Source organism: Papilio machaon, chromosome 14 (assembly GCF_912999745.1).
Source record: "Papilio machaon chromosome 14, ilPapMach1.1, whole genome shotgun sequence".
NCBI classification, from domain to species: domain Eukaryota; kingdom Metazoa; phylum Arthropoda; class Insecta; order Lepidoptera; family Papilionidae; genus Papilio; species Papilio machaon.
In genome coordinates, this window is record NC_059999.1 from 6,939,814 (window position 1) to 6,967,579 (window position 27,766).

The window sequence follows — 27,766 nt, forward strand, 5'->3', positions numbered from 1 at the left end:
TCATATGGAGACGGTTATACTGCAAACACATAAGATAATAAAAAAGATTAAAATACATACATCAATTAAACACATTATGTACAATTTATTTACTTACAAACTATTTACATACATATTTTTATTTACTTTGAACATGAATGTCGTCAAAAAAGATAAAATTTTATGACGTAATCTTTGAAAATATTAAATCTGAAGGATAGTGTTTTATTCTGAATTAATTATTATAATAATAAAGTAATTGTGATTAACAATAAAGAGTTATTTTCTTATAATTATATCACATTTTTACATGCCTTAAAAATAAATATTTACAAGATAACAAAATTTCATAAAATAATCTTTTTATTATGATTAAATTTTTAAATTTCAAACATACTTTAATTAAACAAACAAAAAGTGATAAAAGCTCGGCTGTAAAATTATAAAAAACTTTATAATGGATTTTATCCGTAGATATAATTTAAGTTAAAACTTATACAAAATATACATCATCACGTTATTAAAATGAACAAATTTTAAAAAGTTTCGTTAGATTAGAAACATTAAATTTAAACTAAAAATAACAAGAGATATATAAAATTTATTCGATTTAGACGTGAGAATTAGATTTCTATAATCTTTAGCTTCATTTTGTGATGGATAAGTGTACGTTCTATCAGTGACGCTCTTCACTACTGCTGGACAAGGTAACAGTTCAACTGGGATCTGTAATAGAGTTCTTTCATTTTCTTTCTTAATTATTTTCGGTTCTTCAATGAATTCCTCATCTATATCATCTTGTAAATCATCTGAATCCTTATATTCCTTATCCGGAGGTTTCTCGTCTATAAATATATTGTTAGTATCTATAATAGTTTTTTCATAGTAAGTTAAATGAGAGTTCATCGCAGGATCCATATTGAATTTGCAGATAAAGTTCTCCAATGATGTCCGAACTTTTATACTTCTGGCTTCATGACGTAGTTTGTGCATCCACGCCAAATGACAGTCACAGTCGAAATCATTACCTGCAAAAATACACAATTAGAAAAAGTAAACATAGTTTGCAATGTATAAAACATTTTTTAAGTGAATAGGATTTTTTTTTAAATTTCGGATACGAAATCTACGTTAGCCAAGACATTTTTGTGTAGTTTATTATTTTCGTTTTATATATATTGTTTTTCTTTTTAAATGTCAAGTGATAATTATTGTGCAATCTAACTAATATAAATGCGAATGTTTAGATGGATTGATGTATGTATGGATGTTTGTTTGAAGGTTTTATGTCGATTTACATATGTACATTTATCTGGTGTTCTTACTGTGAAGGAAAACATGATATGTGTGAAGTCAATCAACCCGCACTGGGCCAGCGTCTAACGTAACTATAGCCTAGTCACCCCTAACTTGGGCTAGGCTCCGAGCCCCTCGGTGGGGACGTATAGTGAGCTGATGATGATGATCTCTGGAGCGGCTCAAGGGATCTTGATGAAATTTGGCACTGATGTAGAAGATAGTCTGAAAGAATACACAGGCTACTTATTTTTTTTTAATACCCTACAGACAGATTCGGGGGTGACAGATAGTAAAAGTTTAAATTGTAATTGTTATGTGGTATTACCATCCAAATAAATGTAACTCTTCTGATTTTTCAAATTGTCATAAATTGGTTTAACATTATCGTATGTGAATCTCTTCAATTTGTTGTATCGTAAGTCCAGCGCCGATAGACCTCTCACTCCTTCAAACAATCCGCTTATCAGAGCAATTAGTTTATTATGACTTAAGCTCAATTTCTTTAATAAAGACAATCCATCAAAAGTCCTTTGTGCTAATGCATGAATTTCATTATAATCCAGTAGCAATTCTTGTAGATTCCAAAGCTCAGTGAATGTAAACGATTTCAATACTGTCAATTTGTTTCTTCTCAAGTCTAGACGCTTTAGATTCGCAAGTCCGTCGAAACATTCCTTCTTCAATTCATTTATATTGTTCCTATCTAATTCTAATTCTAGTAAGTTTACAAGATGTCTGAATGTACCATCTTCGATAACACTTATATTGTTACTGGTTAAGTACAATTTATGTAAACTCGGCAGTTCATAGAACGTCTCTGAAACAAGCCTTGTTATTTTATTTTCATCCAATGTGAGAACAGTTAAATTAGGCAAGTTGTAAAACGTATGTCTTTCAACATTAACTATCTGATTCTTTGTTAATGTTATTTCTTGTACATTAGTTAGGTTAGCAAACGAATAACTTTCAATATTTACAATAGAGCTATATTTAATACTAAAACTTCGTAGTTTTTTTAGATATAGTAGAACATTAGAAGGTACAAAATTAAGTCCTCCATCTGCTCGTACATTGAAAGCTAAGTTTTCTATATTTGACTGTGAAGTAAAACTAGACCACAGACTATCTGATTTATCTATTCCTCCATTGAATACCCAACATTCAGTTTTAACTGCTTCGTTAAAATCTTGACTGAATTCACAGTAGCAATGTACTTTTGAATCTCTGTCACTGATATCGCATATATTTATTGTGGTATGGACAACTTTTTCCTTCTGTTTTCGTCTTGTCGCGTCTAACTCTAGTGCAAACACCAGCAGTAGCAAGGTAGCGGGTACTATTGGAGCCCGCATACCTTCTACCTGTAAAGAAAAATTAAATTAATAAAGATATCCAGCGGTTATCACATGACACTTGTTTATGACATATCTACTTTTTTAACTCATTTCATTAAACAATAGGTGTCAATTCGTCGTGTCAAAGATTTCAAATTATTTTCCAATATCAATTTTTGATTCTACGCGTACAATAAATAAATATTTTACATTAATTTTCGGTTATGTTTCCATTCTGTTCGTTTGCTAGATTTCAACGAAATTTTATCATCAATATTATTGCGAATCGTTGATGGTAAAATAAATATTCTGCGAATATTTTTAAATTTCTATCTAAAATTTAACTTTCCTAAATTCATCCGTTAATTATACGTCCCCAGCGAAGGGCTCACAGCCTACCTAAATTAGGGGCCATAGTCAACCACGCTGGCCCAGTGTGGGTTGTTCGACTTAACACAAATCTTTGAATTTATTCGCTGATATGTGCAGGTTGCATCACGATGTTTAACGTGGTATGTACATATGGAATTCTAAAACGAAAAACATTAGTACATTTTTTTTTATAAGAGAAGGGGGCAAACGAGCAGCGGGAACACCAAGGTGTTCATCGATGCCCATGGACATCTGCAATACCAGAGGAATCGCAAATGCGTTGCCGGCCTTTGAGATGGTGATACATGAAAGGAATCGAACCGGCCCCCGAAATTAAAAAAAAATGTGGAACTAACACGTGACAATCACGTTACTTATCGACACAGTTATTGTCAGTTCTATACATTTTTGAAGTTCGTTATGGAATCGCTTCGGACCGAATGCACCTTGTCTAGTGAAACTAGACGGTTTAGATTACTGTCGAGTTCGGTCAAGCGCTTAGCAATTGCGCCACCGACGCTTCATCCGATATAAATACATACATACTATATGATTTAAACCTCATTTTCAGTTCAAATAATGGTTAAGCTTATCCATGATTTGTAATATTCACGTATAATATGTAGGTTTACGTAGTGTTCATTATTCTATGTTTACATTTATACATTGCTCCCATACTATCCTTGATTTCGGGAAATAGTGACAAAGTATTTGTTATACAATACAAATATTTGTTCAAATATGTAAGCGCTTGATATGTTTGTATTGTACAAACATTTGTATTGTATTTGTTTAATAAAAACAAAGCTAATTTGTAAAATAACGAATAAGTTACATTCTTGTTTTCTCGACAATAAAAGAACAAAGTCTGTTTGTGGCATCTATTTAGATTCGACAGGGAAACATTTTGTATCCTTTTTTTTTAAATAATGAGCAGAATGAAAAATTTTTGATCAGATGTTACGGTAGCGTATTCACGGGGAAGAAGAAATACGAAGAAATTATAAGCAATTCAAGATTTAGCGCTAACATTTTGTTAGTTCGTATACTCAACCTTTTTTAAGAAAGGGTAGCATTTACGTAAAACATAAATACCGGAAGCTATAAATTGCAAAGAGGAAAGAAGGAAAGTGCTGTTGGATCCCAACAATCAACATATGGGAAGTATAAAACAATATTAAATTGTTATTCTGTAGGCCAAGAATTTTGAATAATCGTTAATTTCTGAGACCATAATATCCGTATAAAGCATATTGTTATCTTTGCTTTGTCCTGGACAATAACAACGTTACGTAACATTAACAATAACGGTATGTTTTATACAGTGATTTTGGTCTTAGAAACCAACGATAAGATATTCCAGGACATTTACCAATTTCAAGCTGTAGAATCGTTTTTGATATAAGACCTAGTTTCTTCTAATAAAGGCATTCATTTATGTAAGACAATGTGCATAAAATATGAAAATATTAATTAATATCATATGTTAATGTAAAATTTAATTTCTTATCGATTATTGCAAATTTCTACTTGACCTGCTCTTATTAATTTAGTCATCTTTATGTTAATTAAATAAATTAATAAAAATCTTACTAAGATCCCACTAGCTGTCGCCCGCGACTCCGTCCGCGCGGAATTGAAATCAAATAATTAGTAGCCTATATATTCTTCTAGACTATGATCTACATCTATACCAAATTTCATAGAGATCCGTTGAGCGGTTTTGGAGATACCTTCAAATAAACATCCATCCATCCAAACATTCGCATTTATACTTTAAGTAAGAAGTAAGATTTCTTTCTAATACAGCGTAATAATTACTTTACGAAGGGTCAGAATATTAAGCCGTAATTTATGTGACGTAGAAACTCGTTAGGCGGAATGGACTTAATTTTCCTCAATAACCTATTTAACTTTCAAATTATCCATAAATTTACTTCAAACTATTGCAATTAGCCCAAACATCAAATAGTAAATAGTGCCCTTCTTATATTCTCAAGTGTATGTAGAGTTTATTGAATTATTAGATATAATTTTAACTAGATGCCGCCTGCTACTCCGTCCGCGCGGAATTAAAATAATAATTAATAGCCTACGTGTTCTTCCTGGATATGTTTTATAAACATGTCAAATTTCATCCAGATCTATTGAGCTGTTGTGGAAATACTTTCTAAGAAACATCTATCCATCCATCCAAACATTCACATCTTCTATATATATAAAAGAAAGTCGTGTTAGTTACACTATTTATAACTCAAGATCGGTCGAACTGATTTAGCTGAAAATTGATGGGGAGGTAGCTTAGAACTAGGAGATGGACATAGGAACTTTTTTATCTTGTGTTCATTTTTTTTTATTCCGCGCGGACGAAGTCGCAGGTAAAAGCTAGTTTATAATATTACTAAGATATCTTGAAATTAAACTTTCCACTTAATGAAACTAATGTGCCTTTGTTACTACGTTTATTAATTAAAGTACGACACCATTCAATTAATAAAATTATTAAGTTCGTATAAAATTTAATCGACAAAATGCGAGCAAAATGTCCACATTACAACAGCTAAATTAAAGGCTACAAAATTACAGGAAGGTTCGAAATCACTCAGATTTTCATCAATATTACACGACGAATTCAACTTAATAATTCACAACTTTGTTCAACTGTTGATGAATGAAGGCTAATATAGCAAAATTATTTCTGAGATTCTTAGTTTATTTAATTTGCGCAATTCAATTTTTTTTATTACCAAATAGGAAAATAAACGACAAGACCTAGCTTCAACAAATGCTTCATATGTAACTACCGTTGCATGACCCAGTGGTAGTCGCCAAAAAACTACGAAGAGTCTATGCAGGATGGTTTAATGCTTGTAACACATAGCTATGAAAGCGAAGCTTTTTCGCTTCATTTTCATATCTGTGTGCGACGAATGTTCCCAGAATTTTCGATATTCGTCCTGTACTTATTATATTTTTCTTTAACGAATGAAAGATAAATCGTTAAAAGATAACGTAAATAATTGATAACAAACGACAAATTCGTATAACAAATTGTATCAACCAATGTTACTAAATTCAATAGCATATTGGTGGTGGAGGTAGGAGTTCGGAGGTGGAAGGTGGAAGGTTTTGATTGCTCAGATGAACATTTCGCTTACATCCTGTATCTATTGAAACAGACGCGATAAGATCTGGCAAAGGAAACTTGATATAGGATTAATACTTGGAATTGCTTTTATTACTTCTGTCAAATGATTGGAAACTACACGTAAATGTCTTAGTAGAAAAATTTTAAAATTAGAAAGGATTATCATGTTACGTCGCCGGAGGGTAGGAGTAGCTACCGCTCCCTATCGTGAATATAAAAAATTCTAAGATATTTACAACTCTTATAGATACTACATAGAAAACTCAAAAACTACTTTTCCCCCCAGATCCAAACCTAGGCGGCGCTCTTGGCCAAAAATATTGTAACATTAGTAATAAATGCAGATTAAGGAAATTTGTAATGTACTTTAATAAAACAAATCGTACTTAGTCTAAAGACTATTTGTCTTCGAGAGTACTGAAGCAAGGAATTTTCGAGTCTTCAGTTATGACTGAATGCCAGTTTTGTTTTGTACCATCCAAACTGATTAATAACCGTGTAATTCTACTGCCGCTTGGGTTGTTTCGCTCTGTTTATTTGTCTGCGGTATCTTCTCGTTAAATTAAACGCTTGCTATTGTTTGCCATTATATAATTTATTGCCTACTAAATGATGTAATAAATCTTACCGTAAGTTTATTCTGCAAAACAAAATGTAGAACTCTACAGTCTTTCTTTTTGTTATTACTTAATTGCATTACTCGTTTTATTTTATGTTACGTCATATTTACAGGATTTTCGGTAAATCTTGAGTCAATCGAATTCATAATCTTTTTTATAGATCTTCTTATAACGCACTGATTTAGCAAGTCACTAATCCTCTCAATATTTCTTAAAGCAACATTAAAAAGCGAAGCTTAAAATGTTTCTTTCATCTTTAACATTTGTATAATTTTAATATTTTTACGTTTATTTATTTAAAATGTTAATGAGTAATCATAAATAATCAAGTTATTCTGTATTTATTACTCTGTGTCTTTTTGAAAAGAAATTTCTTACATTATTAAGCGGGTCGGGTAAATCATGGTAAGATCGGAGCACGCCCCCGGGGCAAGGAAATGCATCTGCGGTAGTTTTTTTTTCTTCTTTTTGCCCGCACTCTGTGAATCGAGCCGATAAATTTGTGAGAACCCTGCGATATTGCGAAGAATTGTCTGGAAATTTATTTCGCTTCCATTCTTATGTTTCTAACTTAAATATTACAGCTTCGTTATTAATGTTTATATTTTCTTTCAATTTGAAAACTTTCATGCGGAACATTTTTCTTTATATTTACATAGATGTTTTTAAGCGTATAAAGAAATTTACCTCAATAATATATTTTCTAGCAATTTTATATTAAACTAGTGGTGGCCCGCGACTTTGTCAGCGAAGAAAAAAGAATCGCGTATAACTTGCCTGCACGTATCAGCTAACTTCCTGACAAAGTCCTGAAAGTTGGGGAAAACGATCAGATTTTTTGTCACATATTTTTACGTCTATCTGGTGTATGGTCTCCTACCTATTTTATTTTACGATTGAATCTTACTTAAAATTTTTTTAGAAGTTTCTGTTCAGAGTTTTTAATATAATAAAATATGCACTAGATTTTAACCTTACTTAGAATTTAGTTTATCTTTATAGAATAAACATTTTTCTATATTCCAGAACAAATTCTTTCGGAGTAACTTATTTTTTGTATGAATTCTAACTTTGGCAAATATTAGTATTTGCAAACACACAGAGAAATTAACCTAACATTTACGTGAATAAATAAAACTTTCGTATTTAACATTTAAATTAACGCTCTTGTTTTTTTTTGTATTTGCCAAGTTTTATTTTTCTGTATAAAACGAATATTACAGTGTTTTATTTATTAATTTTATGGTAGATCTTTTATATAAAGCATTGTTTTGAGAATCTATGGCAGATATCCAAATATATTCCGTCGTTAGTGTTTTTGCTTTTTTTACAGAAGACTTGGTTTATTATATTTATTACTACAGCTGCGTAAATATATATATATGCGATACTATAGTATACGATAAGACATTATGTAAATCAATAATAATAATTTTGATTTTAATTTTTCTAGTCTTGTGTTAAAATAGGCTTGTGTATCATATTTTGAAAAACGTTTAATTACCTTTTGACATTACCTTTATTGTAGTCTATTTAAAAAAAATGTAATTATCTTGTGTATTTCGTGTTTTCGAAAATTAATTTAAAAGTCCCACGGAAACGAGATAACCTGTCATGGCGTCTTCGATGACGTCACGCCGTGTTGTAGAGTAGAATCATATCTCTATATGTTGTTGTGGTACTGAATTATGATAGTAAAAATTCTGAACTATAAAAATATAAACAATTGCAATTTGTTAAAGTTATTAGGGACCTAAATTATTTTGAGGATAATTTTCTAGGTAAAGTTTTGTTTAGTTCCGTCGGCTGGTACGAAAATAAACAGAGTAACGTATGAGCTACGTTAATTTATTCGTCGAAATGGGACAAGTGTGGAACACATTAAGCAAAGGTCCTCATTAACTCCTAGGGTACTGTTGATGTGTGGGCCACATAAATTAATGCAAACAATAATAACTCTAACGCTCCTGGAATTAAGCTTATTTTATGTTGTATTATTTTGTAAAATTTATGATAACCCTGTTAAAATTATAATAGAACACAAAAGGATTTTACTTATTTAAATAAGGTAGATTTTATTTCATGCGAAATATACAATTCTTGTACGTAAAGTTGAATTTGAATTTATTTTCAAATAAAAAAAATAATTGTACAACGACTCATAGAAACACGCTAGCTGTATTACTCCAAAAAAAATACAGTTAGACTTTATTTAGTTAATCACGTTTTTTAACCCTTTGACCTCCGGTGATTGATGTTAGGAATGTCAACTTGGTTATAAAAGAGTATGTATTTAACTACGAGTAAGTACTAACTCTTAATTATGTATCACCAAAACTGCTTTCCGTAATCAGTACATCTTTATTTATATATCAAGATCACATTTTCTAATTTCAGCGTGCAATAAAAGCTTTGATATTTAGTTAAAATAAAATGTAATTGTAACACTGTCTAAGTTTTTAATGGTTGGGGTCTAGGTTTTGGTTTACTTTAGGCAGATGTAAGTCGAATTTTGAAATATTTAGTGATTTTAACCGTCTTTCATTCTCTGAACAATACTACGGTTTTACAGTCAATTGTTTTTTTATTAGTTCATCGAACTAATCATACTAATATTATAAATGCGAAAATTTAATGTTTATTAGATGGGTGAATGTTAGAAAGTATCACCGAGACGGCTCAATGGATCTTGGTACAGATGTAGAACATAGTCTGGAAGAACACAGGCTACTTATTGAGTTTTTTTTTTTAATTCCGTGCGGGCGAGTTCCTGCCTACAGCTAGTTTATAATAATTGTCTTAAGCCAGTTGATTGTCTTAAACAATATTGGCACTTAAAGATCCCATTAATCGAGGTATAAATTCGAGATCTACATTAATCAGAGAATAGCTGTTCAAAAGGTATCAGTATCAAAGGTTTGTAAGGTCCATTAATTCAAGGGTCGGACCCAACATACGTCCATGCATTCTTAACTCGTATCCTACAATCTAGGAACACGGTTCGGCTCTTTATTTAGTGAACTCATGTGTTAACCTTTTTTCTATTTTTTTGTAAAATATTTTCTTATTTTTATAAGCAATTAAAATAATGACTCACATGATTTTAAAAAGTTCAATGTGGGTGTTGATTAAAAAAAAGTCTTTCGTAATATTAATTGGTGTACATGGAATTTCTGTATAATTATTTTCTGTTTATATTATTAGACGGAAATACAAATGAATAAAATTTTACCTATGCTAAGTGTAATTGCAACATTGTAAAGATATTATCACGAAAGATTTAGTGCTAAGGTGTTAAAACTAAAATATATTCAAAATGAAATTATATACGTATATGTTGATTCTACTAACAGCTACTACTAATGTTCAATATTTCTAATGAAGTCTTTTTTATACTTTCTATAGTATAAATAATGTTTGAAAAACCTTTGTATAATATTTTGAAATGTTTAATTATTGTTAATGGTTTCAAATTTCGAAACACTTCGAACAAAAAGTTACAATGTTACTGTTCAGGCTGTGTAAATATTTAATATTAAACTTTACTGGAAATTCACTTAGTGAAATGTTTCGTACAATGGATACAGCTTTTAACTATACAAGGTTTCGGTGTGTACGTCTTTACGTGTCATTAACATGTGGACATTGCGTATTCAGCTCGGTAAAGTTTTTTATTAATCCCGCAACTAGTGATAATAATTGACATGACACGTCAAAATAAATATATATTGCGCCAACGTTATCTGATCCAGTCAGATAAGAAAATATGTGAAACCAACTTAGAACTTGGCATAAAAAACAAAGACACACAAGTTGGTCAGTCTGTATACTGTGTGTAACTGGCGGGCTTCATTAATTAATTAAGAAACGGCTTAACTCACGTTTTGATCGTCCGGTGGCGGCACCGACTAGACCCTTCGGGGGTCCATCTTCAGGCCGAGTGTTTAATCCGAAGACTTCGCGGTCGCTTCGCGTCTCGCACGGGCCTTAAACTAGTCGGTGCCGCCACCGGACGATCAAAACGTGAGTTAAGCCGTTTCTTAATTAATTAATTATGATGTCTCACGAAAGTTTAAACAATTTAATGGCGGGCTTAAGTTAAACTAAATTACGATAGCTCACTAGCGCCCCGATTTCAACGTCAAAAAATGTCACAAAATCTTCTTTGTATTGCAGTCATGTCATTTTTTGTTTCTTTTATATATTTTTCTATGTCTAACAGAATCAACCGCGATAGCAACGTCTCTCACCATTTCTGATATCCTTGTTTGACAAGGAATTAAATTCACGTTCCGCAACGATGAATGTCAATTAAAATAAATTCGTTTTCCCTTACCTTTTAACAGGCATGATTTATGCATATCTTGAGAGAGACGCCCTCATAAATCTTACTCCAAAAAACTCGGATATTAACGTTTAATGTTACATTTTTCTCGCGATTTCGGTCTGCCATTTGCCTGTCAACTTTAGCACAAACCAGCAAATATATTACGATGTTTTAGCGCTTTGCATTTACTTCGCTGTGAAGTTGCTTTCCAGAGACAAAATATGGCTTAACGTCTCATGCTTGGTGAATTAAGATAATGACAATGAGTTTATTTTTAGGATAATTTAAAAGACATTGCAATTAGCTTTTTTATATTTAAATCTATCGCTAAGACGGTTTTTAGGATAATTATTTGCTGCGCTTTTATTAAAAAATAGCGCGGAATAAAAAATAGAAAACGGGGTAATAATTATCCTATGTCCGTTTCCTGGTTCTAAGCTACCTGCCCACCAATTTTCAGTCAAATCGATTCAGCCGTTCTTGAGTTATAAATAGTGTAACTAACACGACATTCTTTTATATATGTAGAAGATCTTTTAAGTCTTTGTTGTTTAAAATAAGTAATTTGTGAAACGTATTTATTTTTTTGTATTTTGATTATTTTTTAGTATTCATAAACTCATTATTACATACAAAAATATAATGTATTTACTCCTAAATGTGAAAAAGGTGAGGTATGTCAATACCAAATGGTAGACTGTGGTCTCTACCTACCCCTTTGGATTACGGGTATTGGTATTTAATGTACTCTTAAAGTATTAAGTAATAAAAATAATATTATCTAAATTATCATCTTGATGAGTTTGTCATCTCGAAAGAATATTTAATAACGTTACTGTGAATGTCTGCCAGTGTATGTATTTACATTATTAATTTACTTTTTAAGTGACATAAATTTACTTTGGGACTTTTCTAATTAATGTATTCAAAGGACAAAAGTTTCTAAGTTTGAGTACACCTTAGAGGTCAAAACTGTCAGAATGGATTTAATAAAACCGATTTCTGATACTGATTTTAAGAAGAACTTGACTGACGTGTTTAAAAAACATAATTGATTTTGGAAGCTTGGATATAATTGATTTTGTAGACGATTATTTAAAGTGCTTGAAAAAACACCTTTACGTGTTTCTAAAATTTTACACCGCGGCGTCGTTGGACACTTCGTAAATATTTGAAATAAAGAACAGCTCTATCAAAAAATTTGGTAAAAAAAAATTATCGCTTAATAGTTCGCTTGACTTTAATTATTAAAATTTTGTTTACCTATCAAGTAATAATTTTTAATTTTTTTATATTTAGTACCTGAATATTCTTTATTATTACATTAATAATTGCGTTCTTTCACAATAGATCACAAGTCGAAAGTTATTCAAAACTAACTAGCTGCTGCTCGCGACTTCGTCCGTGCGGAATTAAAAAAAAATTCTAGTAGTAAGTATGACATGTATCTATGACACGCGGGGATTGTGTAGCTTACAAACAATAAAAACAAATAAAGAAACGATCAAAACTTTTCTCTTTGTAATATTAGTATAGACAAACAACAAAAGTAAAGCAATATACCGTCATTTTTAATACGTAGTGAAACTGAGCTTCGAAAGAATGTCTTATGAAAAAATGTCCTATCAAGCTCAAATCAAGTTAACTTGAAATGGCTATTGAATTATGTTGAGAGGTAAAGTTATTTTCGTCTGATGCGATACTCGTTTTTAATTATGTATCGCCTAAAATGTTATACCAATAACCGCAACCATTTAACATAAAGGTCAGATATATAGTTTCGGAACATTCTACATAAAATATTCCCACCTTTTCAGCTACATTAAATATTACTACCTCTAATATTATCAATGCGAAAGTTTTGATGTATGTTTGGATGTTTGTTAGGAGGTATCCACCCGGGAAGACGGTGACATAGCGTGGTCCTATGTTACCGTAACACCTAGAGTAACGGGCAGATTCCTGTCCCGGGTAGTACAGTGCTGAGGATTCCGGTGCGTTCTTCGGAGATCCCGGAACCTTATCTGATTGCACTCGAGGCTGGCCACCGAGGGGGTTTTAGTGGGTCAAATCCCACATAACCCTGTCTTCCCCCCAGAAGGCAGGGTATCTTTCTAAGATTTCCCCCCCGATACCAAAAAAAAAAAAAAGGAGGTATCTCCAGAAAAGTTCACCAAATCTCCATGAAATTTGGCACAGATGTTGAAAATAGTCTGTAAGGACAGTCCGCGTGGACTGAGTCGCGGTCCACAGTTCGTAAACTTATAATACTATATTTCATGCTACAACACCACCTACATAAATTCAACTTTCTAATGGTCCCCCATTGGTCGAAATTCAAAGAAATAAATTTCATTTTCTCCGTTGTTTATTCTTTAATATAATCAACCTAATAAAAGTAATTCTCATTCCTATTTTTTAATAAACGAAACTCATTTCATACGGGCTTGTTCAGTTCACAAAGGGAGAATTAAAAATCCGTGCGGCCCACGATAATAATTCAGGCGAGATCTCCGACAATAGGTAAGCTACGTGATACTTGGTATTCGCTCTTATATTACTAAGATCCTTTACACATTGCGTCGATTTCGTGGTAGGACTACTAATTTTGTACAAAAAAATACCAAAACTTTAAATATGTATGAATATTATAATAGACTTTTGCAAAAAATCTTAAGTTCCTCTAACACAAATTAGTCAACACGTCGTTTGTTAACACATTATTTGTGAGATTGTCTCATCACGTTTTCTTTCTTCAGATCGACTTATAATTAGTCAATTCACGTCCTTTTTATTAAGTCTCCGTTCTCGTAATGCAAATACATAAATAGGAATTTAAAAAAAAACGTCCGACTGATTTTGTGATTGTACGATCTGTACTGATTAAGAAGAAAATATACCTTTTATATCTTACTAATTATAAAAGTGAACGTTTAGATGGATGGATTTTTGTTAGATGGTGTCTTCAAAACGGCTCAACGGATCTTGATGAAATTTAATAAGGAAGTTTTTTTTTATTCCGAACAGAAGGAGCCGCGGACGACAGCTAGTAGTGCATGTATATAAAATACTCCCGACTTTAGGATAAAAATAACCTTTTAAAGTAATCTAAGGATTCTAATCATGTAAAATTGTAGGCACATTTTTGCAATGATTGGGTTCGTGGAATTAGTGGGAGTAATACTGTATACATAATCTTTTCGCGGGAAACGTTTCATCTTTAAAGGATTGTGGGATTTTATCCGGTAAAAGAAAAAAGCGTAAAAGAAATGTGATTCAACATGAAGTAAGTTCTTTATCCAGCGTCTCGTAGCAATTTAAAATCGTACATTTGGTTTGGGTACAGCCGTGACACAAGGCTAGATAAGCCGCAAGCGATTCCTAAAGGACGAATTCTTATCGACTTCGTTTTGCAACAACTTATAGTACATATCCCTTCACTTTACTTAATAAGTATCACGAGTAGTTATTGGTAATATTTACCACAAGTCCACGACGCGTGTTTTGCGTGCAAAAATTAAAAAAAAAGTTTAATAACAACAAAAATTCAATGAAGTTAATTTTTTAATCATTCATCAAATGTCATATTACTAACTACTTTAAGGTATGTTATCATCGTTACAAAACATTTGAGAAATAAGAATAATCCGTAAAGACGTTGATGGATTATTATACAAGTTCGGCAAACAAAGTAATCAATATCTTACTAATACTATATCTTTCTTCTTTCTTTCTTTCTTATACTATGAATGCTAACGTTAAGATGGATGGATGTTTGTTTGAAGGTATGTCTGAAACAGCTTAACAGATCTCACTGAAATTTGACACAGATGTAGAACATAGTCTGGAAAAACACATAGGCTACTTATTAAGTTGTCTTTTTTTCCGCGCAGACGGAGTGTCGGGCGACAGCTAGTTGGTACATACTCTTAACTACCACAAAAATTAAAATTGAATCTGTAATGTTCACATTAGCGAGAGATTACACACAACAATATATTACCCTTATTTTCTAAGGAAAAGGCCCTAGAAATTAAGCCCACGCTACTACAATTACGTAGTGGGCAATCATTTAAATACAGTAGGCAATATTTTTCGGCCTTTACAATTTGCTAAGGGTTTCGGCCTCCAATTATGTAGAAATATAGAACACAGTCCGCAACTTCACAACGATTTAGTTGACGAAACGCTTTTGAATTATACACTCGAACGAGAAGGTTTTGCAGAGCCGTATTTTCCTTGAGGCCCAGTAAACATGTAATTAAATGTACGTTTTATAAATTAATTCTATGCCTTAGTTACACATTTATATATTTTTAACTCAAAATATTTTCGTTTATATTTTTGAAGCTGTTATGTATATAAGAGTATTACATATTGTGCCGACCCTCCGAAGGTTAGAGGAATGAAAATGGTGATATTTTAAGGTCGTTGTCTGTTTGAATGAGTAATCTAATAAATACAACATAATGCTTGTAATACACAAAATTATTCGTGGGTATGGGACATTACAAGAATCTATAATTTAATCCAGTACGAAAATATCATCGAAATATAAAAAAGCCTCATCCTGTCGACATTTGTAACAAATAATAGATGTTTTTTTGTAGGTGTACACGGTTTACACCATCTCGATCTCGTATTTGCAATGAATATTCAAGTTTAGTGGGATTAACTTAATAAATATGTAGTGCCAACAGGCAACAAACCATTCTGATTTACATATTTTCCTAAACTTCAATACAAAGTTCACAAACACTCCCAAGACTTTGACATAACCCTTTTGTGTCCAATCTTATAACGATTACGTATGACAAAGTAAACTAAGTTGAAACAGCATCGGTATTTATGAAGTACTAGCTGTCGCCTGCGACTCTGTCTGCGCGGAATTAAAATAAACTTGTAGTAAGTAGCCTGTTCTTCCCAATTATGCTCTATATGTATACCAAATTTCATCAAGATCCGTTGAGCCGTTCCAGAGATACCTTCAAACAAACATACATCCATCCATCTATCCAAACATTCGCATTTACAATATAAGTAAGATTGTAAGATTTATATTACAGTATTTATTGATGTAAAAATTTAAATACTTAATTTATTGATAGGAAACTCTATTGTTCAATATGTCATTTGTTTCAGTTGTTGAAGAGCGTAGAAGCCAGTTAAACCGTCGATTTCTACTGCCAAGATACTTGTACTAAAACATCTTCCTATCACAGATTCCTTATTCTTGAAAAAACTGAGATAAGAATATGTTTCTGTTTGTGTATTTCAAATTTATTTTTTAACACCTTATATCTAGGTATAGCAATAGTTCATTATTTAACATTATGCTATTTAAAATTTACATGTTGGAACCTGTCTCACATTCTCAAAGCATTTCTGAACTAAAATTTTATTGAGTCAAAATATCTAGTGCGTAGGCATGTCCATAGAGTGAATAGAAATTCCTAAACTAGTGTGGTATTCACTTTAGCTAACGTAACACTTTGAATATCCTATGTCACAAAGTATTCGTAGTATAAAAGGTATATTAAGTATACGTATAAATATATACGTATATGTAATATATAACCTACTATTTATGTATACAAATACTCATATATAAGTACTAGTTAGTAATTTATATATGTAACAGCTTTTACCCGCGACTCCGTCCGCGCGGAATTAAAAAATTGAAAACGGGGTAAAAATTATCCTATGTCCGTTTCCTGGTTCTAATCTACTTGCCCATCAATTTTCAGTCAAATCGATTCAGCCGTTCTTGAGTTATAAATAGTGTAACTAACACGACTTTCTTTTATATATATAGATAATAATACAATGTAATATTAATAGAATAAGATAAAAAGATTAGCGGATTTAGATTATAGGCGCGAATGTCCAGCTTCTGATAGCAATAACAGTGTTACTAATATTATAAATGCGAATGTAGACATGTGGATGTTTGTTACAAAGTATGTCCAGAACGGCTGTATAGATCTCGATGAAATCTAATATATAAAATTCTCGTGTCACAGTTTTCGTTCCCGTACTCCTCCGAAACGGCTTGACCGATTCTCATGAAATTTTGTGAGCATATTCAGTAGGTCTGAGAATCGGCCGACATTTATTTTTCATACCCCCCCATTTTTTAACTGCGCGTGGACGGAGTCGCGGGCGACAGCTAGTTTGGTAATATAAAACACAGTGTGGAAGAACACATAGGCTAATAATTAAGTTATTTTTTAATTCCGCACAGACGGAGTTGTGAGCGACTACTAGTATCACATAATTGTCTATCAGGCTGTTAAATTAATAATATTTTTTTTATTACCGCAGCCAAAAAGTTATTTAAACCACAGTAAAATAATTGAACACTTTTTAACCACAAATTTATTGATGTTAATTAACATGAAAGCCGCCTTTTATGGCAATTTATTATTGAAATTCTAATAATACAAAGTATGCAAAGATTGTGTTTGTCATTTATTTCCTACTTCAAAGTTTCGAATGTACCGCGCGACGGACGTTTTTAAACTATTGTGTTGAAAAATTTATAAAATCCTTAAATCTATAACACATTAAAAATATTTAGAAAATCTTGAATAATTAATATTTGCATATATTTTATTCTCCAAATTAAATGGTTTTGGAATATTGAACACAATACGGCAAATCGTTGAAGATAAGTGTAGTCTACTGTGAATGACGTTGGGAAAGTATTTGTCCAACATTTGCCTATTTGACATGATATTCATAGCTATGATTACGAATCATTTCTTTTCAAACACTATATATAGTTAAAGGTAATTTCATTTCTGATTAATGAAGTTGACACATTAGGTCACAATAAGAGATTAAAATTGAACACGTAAATTGATGTTGGCCGAGAAAAATAAGGAAAACAATTATCTTAAGGTGCTCTAAATTAATGTCGCTTCTGATATTGAAGAGGAAAAAAATCTCAGAGTAAAAAATAACAAAGACAAAAGAAAAGAAAATACTTTACAATTTATTTTTTACTTACAAATGAAATCTTTGCTTTAAACAGGTGTTCCGCGTATCTATTCAAATTTTCCAACACATGAAATGAAATTAAGCCTGAAGATAAGCTCGGTTTAATACGGACGCATTGCAGTCGTCGTTGTGCTCGTAGAATCCGGCTGGATTACTCTTGGATTCTTTTGTATTGTAACAATGGTTCTGCTTCTTACAAGAAACATTGCTGATGAAGTTTAACATTTAGAGATTTTCTAAACAACGTGTCATCAGTAAAAGACGTTGTTCTATCTTAACTAAAGTCCCACCGAAAATTTAATACCTACTGGGGGAAAAATTTCCTTTTGTTCACTATAGAAAACAGTATGATCAAGAGTGGAAGCAGCACTAAACATATCACAGTTATATAAAAGAACGCATTAAAGATAGTTAATGAAATATTCTTATTTATTTTTTAAATCGCTATAAAGACGTATAAAAACTTTGACGGATGACAGATAATTCCCCATCTTGGTGCTAGCGCCACCTACTTAGAGCTTTCAGTTTTTCTTTCCATTAGGATAATCCTGCAAATTAACTCTTTGTTTAGAAAACTTACATTTTAGTGAAAAGAGGTGTGTCAGAATCGCGTCACATATAAACTATTGTTTCTACATATAACTTTTCTTGTGGTGGATATTTAGATTCACTATTAAAACTGTACATTATCATCAAGACACTGTACGTTCCCACCGAGCGGCTCGGAGCCTACCCTAACTTAGGGACGACTAGTCAACCACGCTGGCCCAGAGCGGATTGGTTGACTTCACACATATCTTTGAATTTCTTCTCAGATATGTGCAGGTTGCATCACGATGTTTTCCTTCACCTTAAGAACTTCGGATAAATGTACATGTGTAAATGGTCGACGAATTGGTACATGGTGGGATTCGAACCCAGGACCTTTACATTGCAAGTCAAGCGCTTAACCCCTGAGCTACCGACGCTTAAAAATGTACGCAAGACGCAAATATATTATAAAATTTTACGTTTTTGAATATTATTCTAATTATTTTCATACGGAATCAACGTAAAGAGAAATGATATTCTGTTTTTCATACCGCTTTCAGGAAAGAAAATGAGGAACACACTATGTAAATTAATTCTCAAAAAATAATAAGGTTTTATTATGGGAAAACGTTTGTTAAGTAAAAAAAAAATCATGAAAAGGAAACAAATTAAAGCAATTTATAAAGAAGTTATTTTTCTATTTCTCTATTACTTTTAAAATAATTAAAAAATTGCCGCATTTTGTTTATTAAAAACTGCGTAATAAAAGTTTTAATACTGTGCTTTTATAAATATTTATTGCTACGTCCAATTATAAGCTTCTTTAATTTATTTTTAATACTTTTTATTATTTTAATCTTCATTTAGTCTACTGTTAAACCACATTTTATCCTCTCATTTATGACCAACCATGGGTTTCAAACACCGAACCCTGATAGCGACTCTACATTAGCGAAGTGAATTCACAGCACAAGTTATGACCTCCACAATCACGGGATGTTCACATTCGTTTCTGAAACCTACCGCGAACTGGACGTGGATGCTGCTTCTGCAATAACTTTGTTTGCTGTGGCATCATCCCAATATTAAGATATCCAAAATTATTCTAAAGCGTTGGAAAAAAAGAACATGGTGGATGATATAATTCTTAACATCAAAATAATTATTAAATTAAATAAAAATAAATAGATTAGGACGAGGCCGTGAATGTGGATGAGTTACTTGAACCCTTTTTTTTTCGGGACAAAATATAGACTCTGATCGGAGAACAAAACGTGAACGAGTGTGAACACAGGCAGACCTCTCGAAGACATGCCACATTCACGTTCACGCCTGTTCGAGAATCCCACGGTGAGGTATATGACAGTAGTATTTCATTGTCAGCTTTAGAAGGATAGTTTTTGATGAACTACGAGTAAATCTCTATTGAATTAATCTTAAACACGTCTCTGAGATAAACTTTAAAAGCTTTCCCTGCCTTTATCTCTTAAACTTCCATACTTGTTTGTACAAAGGATTTAAGTTGACTTTATGAAGAGTCAAGCAAAATGCAATTCTAACTCCTGTACATTGAGTTGTTATTTAAAGAAAATATCACAAGAAAATTCCTTAGTGTATATTTCACATACTAAATATACTCTAATCAAGAAAATAACTATGTAATAATCTATACAAATACTATAAAGAGGAAACGTTTAATTGTTTATATTAAACTAGCTTTTACCCGCGACTCCATCCGCGCGGAAAAAAAAATAGAAATGTCCGTTTCCTGGTTCTAAGCTACCTGCCCACCAATTTTCAGTCCAATCATGTAGGTTAGGTTAGGTAGGTTATCTAGTAGGTTTATTTCAATCCCACGCAGACAAAGTCGCGAGCAACTGCTCGTACTATATAAGACTGTAGTGTACCATGGATTATAAATAATATATTACGCTGGCAGTTTCGCGAATTGGAATTGTCTGTATGTCGGATGTTATATGTCAGCTAAGAGCAAAATCTTGTTTTTAGTAGACAAAAAAAGCGACTGCTTGAACAAAAAAAATCAATTTCAATATTTGTAACAACTTCAACTTAGAAGCTAAGCTTTTGTTTTTACGCATATGAACTCATTTTTTATTTTATTTGCTAAATTGTAATATTAATTTTCATCTACTTTGTTTTTTTTTGTTAAATACAGCAAACAAATATTGTTACCTTCCTGAGACTGAAGAGTTCTTCAACGAAAATTTAATACAGAGTGTAGATATTTGTTTCTATAATTTTCTTGCTAATGATTTCTAGAAGACATGTATATAAAATGAAAATTAAATATATAACTAATAAGGAATAAAACAGAAATTATTTATTCTAATGTTATTTTACTAAAGGTTTTTGGTGAGCTGTCCAGATTACTAAATTTAAAACTACACAGAACTTAAAATAGATTACCGAATAAGCGTTGTACGTGCGTCTAAAAGGATTTCTTTCCAGTCGGCCGATACTAAATCCTCGACTGGAGTTGCGGTTGAACTGCGTGAGATAGCGTAAAATCCCTTAGTAGCCGGTAGTGGTAATAACTAAATGCTTACTCAACCATCCTAGTCCCAGCTTACATGTATAAAACTAGCACCTGCCCGCAATTTCGTCCGTGCAGAATTAAAAATAAATCTAGTATTAAATATAGTCTAAATATATATGTCATCCGGGGATAGTGTGGCTTTCCAAAAAGGAAAATTTCTGATTTTTTTTTTTAATATTTCAAATTAGTTCAGTAGTTTCGAAGCCTGTTTAATGCTTATAAACAAACTAACATTTCCTCTCCAAAATATTACAATAATATAGATGTCACAAGTTGTAAGAAAAAAATAATGGTAGATTACAAAAAATGACTATATCAGTCCAGGGGTCATCTGCGGCAAATCATGGGTTTTCTTCAATGAAAACCCATGGCTTCGAATCTATCCTGAGTTAGGTGACGAAGCCTTGGTTAACCTGGCGCATTGTGGATTACTTCTCAGATATGTGCAGGTTTACACTGCTAAAATACTTGTACAAAAACATACTATCCTTTCATTATATTTGAGAAAAAAGAGTTAAAAAACATACGTATGTTATGTACTTTATTATACGTATAAGTTAATTAATAATTATTTACGGACTAAATTATTTATACAGCGGTGCAAATAAAACGAGCTTAATGTTTAATGTGAGTAGTACTGGTAGGTTAATAAAATACAGTTTTGTTTATTTGAATAAATAAATTTACGTCAAAATAGTGGTAATAAAAATCTGTATTTTGTCATGTCTTTCAATTTCGGCAGTGGAAACCAAAGCTAAAAAGTTGTATCAAAGGAGTCATTTAATTCATATTTTAGCGTCTTTAAAATTCTGCTTAACCGGGAAATAGTTAAGCGAAACAAATAAAGCAATTCCTATGCAATTACCAAAATGGTCTCATATATTTGTGAAGACGACACCGGTAGCGTTCTGCATTCTAAAACAAAGGCAGTATACCAACGTCCCAGAGTGTCCCCGGTCTTAGTGAATAGTGTGCACAATTTACCGGACCTCATAAAAGAGGGCGCTGCGAACAATGCATGGCAATTCGCCAAAACGTGTGCGGTCACCAAATTGACGGACGTCATACATTCAGTACAAAACATAATAGTATCATGGGAAGGAATTTGATAAAAAAATTCTTAAGAAATGTATTCAAGTGTGTTTCTTTAATCCTTTGATTGTAAACTCCTCTATGTACTTGCGATGATGTAAGAGAAATAGATCTTATTCAATTTGTATATTTCTTTGGTGTAAAAGTAAAATAAGCAGTTTTATCAGGAAGCGCTAGTCCTACTAAAACATATTGTATTTCATAATAAGGATATCATTTTTTTAATATGTCTCGATAGTGAAGTTAAGATAAATAAAGATGTACACTACAGTACACAGTACCTATAACAGTGACCTATACGTATAGTTTCAAATTGGTTGTATACTGTAAGGAAGTACTCATGCAGATGTTATAAAAAAATTGTTTTGAAAATCTTGAAATGTTAATATAATTCTACACAAATTCTAAACGAGTGGGACACATATATATACCCGTTACTATCTGAATATACAAAGCAAATACGCGATGTAATATCCAGTATTATTTCAAGTACGCTAAAGAAATAGACTTTTTCCCTCACATCGTAGTCTATACATGCGCCACTGTGACCTATTTCAGTGGCTGTGAGCCACCTCTCCCTAACTACGATACATTTAATGTCTTTTGAATCCTATACGACATTTACGTGATGCCAAGATTTACGGAACGGAGCGTCTTATTCGATACTTTTTTTTGTTGGAATAGACTCAAGTGAATTATAAGACAATTTATTTTTTAATACGTTTCACAGAAATGTAATTTACATATATAAAATTACTTTAATAGATTAAATGACATTGATACTAGATTTTTTTACCTTACCATTAATTATCATCTGATCATTTATTTTTTTACCTTATTATACAATACTTTTCATAAATTTTAAAACAGAATAACAAGGAAAATAATGCTTAGAAAGTACCTAATAACTATTGAAAATACTAACTGCATTCAAAAGCGCTACATAATAGTTTACAATAAGTTTTTAAAATTATAAATCTAAAATCTTGCGAAGTTGCACCTTAAAGGTAAACGAAAATGCGACACAAATGTTCTGTAAAGTCTGCCCCGGTCTGCATTTCCCGCGCTCTACATTTGGCAACTGTTGCGAATTGTTCGTTTGGAACATTAACTCAAATACATTACTTTTGTTCAACACAATGACAACAAAATTACCGTAATTATTGTGAAAGCGCCATTCGCTTCGAAATTACGTACATAATTTTTTACTCTTTTTTATTTTAGTATACATATGTTAAAAGAATTTTTAACATACATATCTGTCTGTCTATAATTTCAAAAGTAATTCTTTTTAATTTATATATTTTTAATAATTTATTTAATTTTTAATTAGTATTTGTTTAATTACAGAAGATATGAAAAAAAAACGATTTTTTATTCAGCAAATTTTTCGTACTTTTTAACTTGAAATAAATTCCACGTAAATCTTAAATAACAACATAAAAGTAAACCGAAAAACATCGTATATGACAATACGTCTGTATGCAAATGAAAATAGGAAAACCACAGAATATGTATGACTGAACTGGATTTAAATTTCCGCTCCAGATAGATGGAAAAAAGCACTAAAAACCGTTTGATGTTAGCGAAAATCACACTTCGCAGTTCCTCATCGACGTATTTCATCTTCGGAATTTCAAGAAACATTCTTTTCATTTTTTAAATATAACTACATGATTTATGAATGTTCATTATTTTTCACTTTATTCATTCATTCACTTTAATTAATGAAAGGGATTTATAGCTTTGGCTGTAACTGAAAGAAAAGCCTTTCCAGTTTCTAAACTGTTGCTAACAAAGCGACATTAGAGATATCACCAAATAAAAATGTCTATTCTTTATATTGAATCTCTTAGAATATTTGGTTACTCAAATACTTTATACCATAGTAGAACAGAACATTAGTTTCTCTTTTATTACTTTAAAATGTTTGTGACCACCAAGTATGGACATTCGTATGTTTGCAGATTGCATACATTCTGCAGAAAACATGCATGCATTAAATTTTGCTCTATTTTATATCTTTTTAGTTCAAATAATCGTAGTTTTTTTTATTCTAAATATGAACTGTAACTTTATTCTCATTCCTGAAATACGGTACTATTTTGAGCCTTTTAAAACAAAAGCTCGTCCACGCACAAAGTTAGTAATTTCACTCACGTGTTCATGCTATGAAATTTCTATCCGAGAACACTGACATCACTACTTCTAGAAAAAATCGGCTGTTGACTTCAATCTTTGATTTACCTAAGTTTGTATAATTAAAAAATGTGTACATATTACACATACATTTCATGTTTCAAGGGCAAAGTAACTGCAGTAAAACTACGGACGGTTTAGATCGTCTATTCATTCGCTAAGCGCAGTACTTACAGCAAATTAACTTGCCCCGACGAATGTTTGAATCAGCAAGCGGAATTTACACACTACTGACTATGGTAATGAGGACTATTAAGTTGACCTTAAAAGGTGAATAAAAATAAAAAGGAACATTTAAGTTCAACATCACATCGAATTTTTTACTGAAAATAATGTTGTCATCAGTTCACATACATTTCATCGTATCATTTAACAGTGGCAGACGCCAGCAAAGGTTGCTTCGCCATGTCGGAGAATTTAGGTAGCCGCTTGATCGTTTGCCACTAATACAAGAAAATATGTCTAAACTAAATTGAGTCTACACTAATTTAAATCTGGTAAGACCTTAATTAATTATGCTGACCTTGTGCAGATTGGTTGAGTATAAACATTTTTAAATTTATATTTAATTACATAATATATTCCTCTCATTTTAAAATGCTTAATTTAATAAAGTATTAAAAAAGGTGTAAATACCAACTGGTATCTTATGTACATAAGATAAGATTATTTAAAACAACTTAAAGAAATAAAGATAAACAAAGTGATCGTTCACTAAATGCGTAGCGGCGTAGAATTGTTCGTTGAACTCTTTTTCACTTGAGTAAACTTCAGTTCATTTTAGAATAATAACCAAAACAAATTAATATGTTTACTGATATTATAATATTGTGGTAGTTACGATTAAAGTAGACCATTGAATTGGACTCAGGACGCAGTCCCTTAGTGTACAAAGTCTTATTGAGCGCATAAATCAATCATCATTAGTGGGATATCGACAGTTTTATCACAAGCGCCCCCCTGTCAGTATAAAAAGGGGGTCACAATATATTTGTCGAACTGTAACTGTCTTGACAAGATTTTCTTTGCGTTATAATATCTATGTCGGCTTTATAAATTTTCTTACAGAACTAATCGCTATACCGTCGGTGGTTCAGGGGTTAAGCACTTGACTTGCAATCTGCAGGACCTGGGTTCGAAACCCGCCATGTACCAATGTGTTTTTAGATTTTCGATTTATATATGTACATTACACACACACATATCTTAGAAGAAATTCAATGATATGTGTGAAGTCCAACCAAGCCCCTTAGTGGAGACGTATAGTGAGCTGATGATGATGACTACAACGGCAAAGTTAAACGTCACCTAATTTTTTGATGTAATGTTAAAATAAATTATTACAAAACAGTCAAAAAACGAATATGTTATAGTACCATTTCGTCCATTGTATTATTACGTATTTATCTAATATCCTACAAGATGTGATGGCACAACCAAAATTAGTTTTCTTGTAAGGGACATGAAAAGTTTTTCTATCAATAGCCGTATATTGCGACGGGTAACATTGTGAATCCGGTCTTAATAACTACGACTATTATGCATTAACCCTAAGCAAATTAAATTATATAAAAAATAAGTTTGCATCATTGCTATTTTATAATGCTAGGCGAGTTTCATTAAAATAGTAGATGAACAATCATGTCACAGGAGCTTTATTCTTAGATTATTTTTTTTAAGTTTATTTCTTTAATGAGAGTAGATAAGGACTGAAACCTAGTACTATATTAAGGTATGTTACAAAGTTTCCGTTGCAATTAAAATATTTGTTAAAAGTTTTGTGCGCGCAAGTATGTACATATGTGTGCCGAATAAGGTCATGATCAATAGCGTAATATTCGAACCTTCATAAATCTTTTCAAAAATTATTCATCACTGAACGTAGTTAAATGTAGTATTTCACTACATTTAATGATGGAGTTTGATAAAATTTCTTCAGATACTTTCTCGAAAATCTTAACGAAAATCCGAGCTAACATTAACTAAAGATACGTCCATATAAAAATACGTTACTCTACTATAATACATACTACTAGCTTTTACCCGCGACTCCGGCCGCGCGGAATAAAAAAATGCACAGAAGATAAAAAAGTTCCTATGTTTCCTATGTCCGTCTCCTAGTTCTAAGCTACCTCCCCATCAATTTTCAGCTAAATCAGTCCGATCTTGAGTTATAAATAGTGTAACTAACACGACTTTCTTTTATATATATAGATAACATGTAACACTGCTCAAAACGAATAACTAGACAAAATACTTGCAATATTTTGCCAAACGCTTGACCGTACTAGACGTGTCGCCCGACCTATTATCCTAAAATAGCGACCTATATCATAATAATATCTAGAAAATAGTCCATCTCCATAGATAATCTCCGGTGTTCGACTTGACAGCGGATAGCCTTTTTCGTGCGAATGAATATCTGATATTGGCAGATGTTTAATACGATTATTCATATTCCGTTTCTATAAAACTTATCAAATTGCCTTTTTGTTATTGAATTTCAAAGAATGTCAATGACAGCGACATTTAATAAAGATATACCTGTTTAAGAATATTTCTATTTCTTTTACAAACATACTTTTTAATGAAATCTTGATAAGAAATAAATATAATCTGTTTAAATTGAAATTAAATTATAGTATTTTAATGGAAATAATTTATATAAATAACTTAAAATTATTTTAATTCTGAAATATAACATATTGTTATTAATTTTATAAAATTGAATTGAGATCACCATCTCCTTGACCTTGTCCCACCTAGGTTTCCGTCCTCCAAATCAATCTGTCTGCCGTCATAAAATTTAATTGAGACAAAGATCAATAATTAACAAATATAGGTGTGTATGAAAATAAGTAGTACTTTAATACAAATGTTCCAGTTATCTTAAATTCTTTTAAAACTGTTTGGTGTAACTTAGAACACGTTATTATCAACACAAGAAAAAATAATAAAGGATTGTTGGTAAACGCTTCCATAGCAAGATGTTTACGACTGACATAAAATTGTATTAGCACATTGTGTAAAACAAAGAAGTAAACAAATAAATTTCACCCCAACCGTTTATCCTGACGAAATTATACGCAAACAATTTTTTGCGAACAAAAACATCAAGTAAGTTAAGTGTGAACTTTGACATTTTTTCTCAACTGTATTGTTTGAAAAAAAAAACGAACACTGCACTCACCGTTATTTTTAATTACATTTGCAACACTTGGCCGATCTTTGACGGCTTGCTAAGCAACAATTCCAAACGCACGTACGTAGCTCCGTAGCACTTCGGATACGTCAACCCGTATTAAA

The 27,766-nt window shown here is 31.7% G+C and overlaps 1 protein-coding gene across 1 annotated transcript; it reads right to left on the reverse strand.

Annotated features, from left to right (window-relative positions):
• LOC106708380 (connectin) lies at positions 1-27,766 on the reverse strand. Its single transcript, XM_045681101.1, has 4 exons — positions 27,651-27,766; positions 1,604-2,639; positions 596-1,007; positions 1-19 (listed from the first exon to the last, which is right to left on the reverse strand). The coding sequence occupies exons 2-4, from the start codon at positions 2,628-2,630 to the stop codon at positions 1-3; spliced, it is 1,458 nt and encodes a 485-aa protein (XP_045537057.1). The 5' UTR covers positions 2,631-2,639; positions 27,651-27,766.

Excerpts from the sequence above, each read along its gene's own strand:
- LOC106708380 (XM_045681101.1), bottom strand. The coding sequence starts at position 2,630 with ATGCGGGCTCCAATAGTACCCGCTACCTTGCTACTGCTGGTGTTTGCA. Across the intron at positions 1,008-1,603 it reads GAGTTACATTTATTTGGATG|GTAATGATTTCGACTGTGAC; the intron begins GTAATACCACAT and ends GTATTTTTGCAG.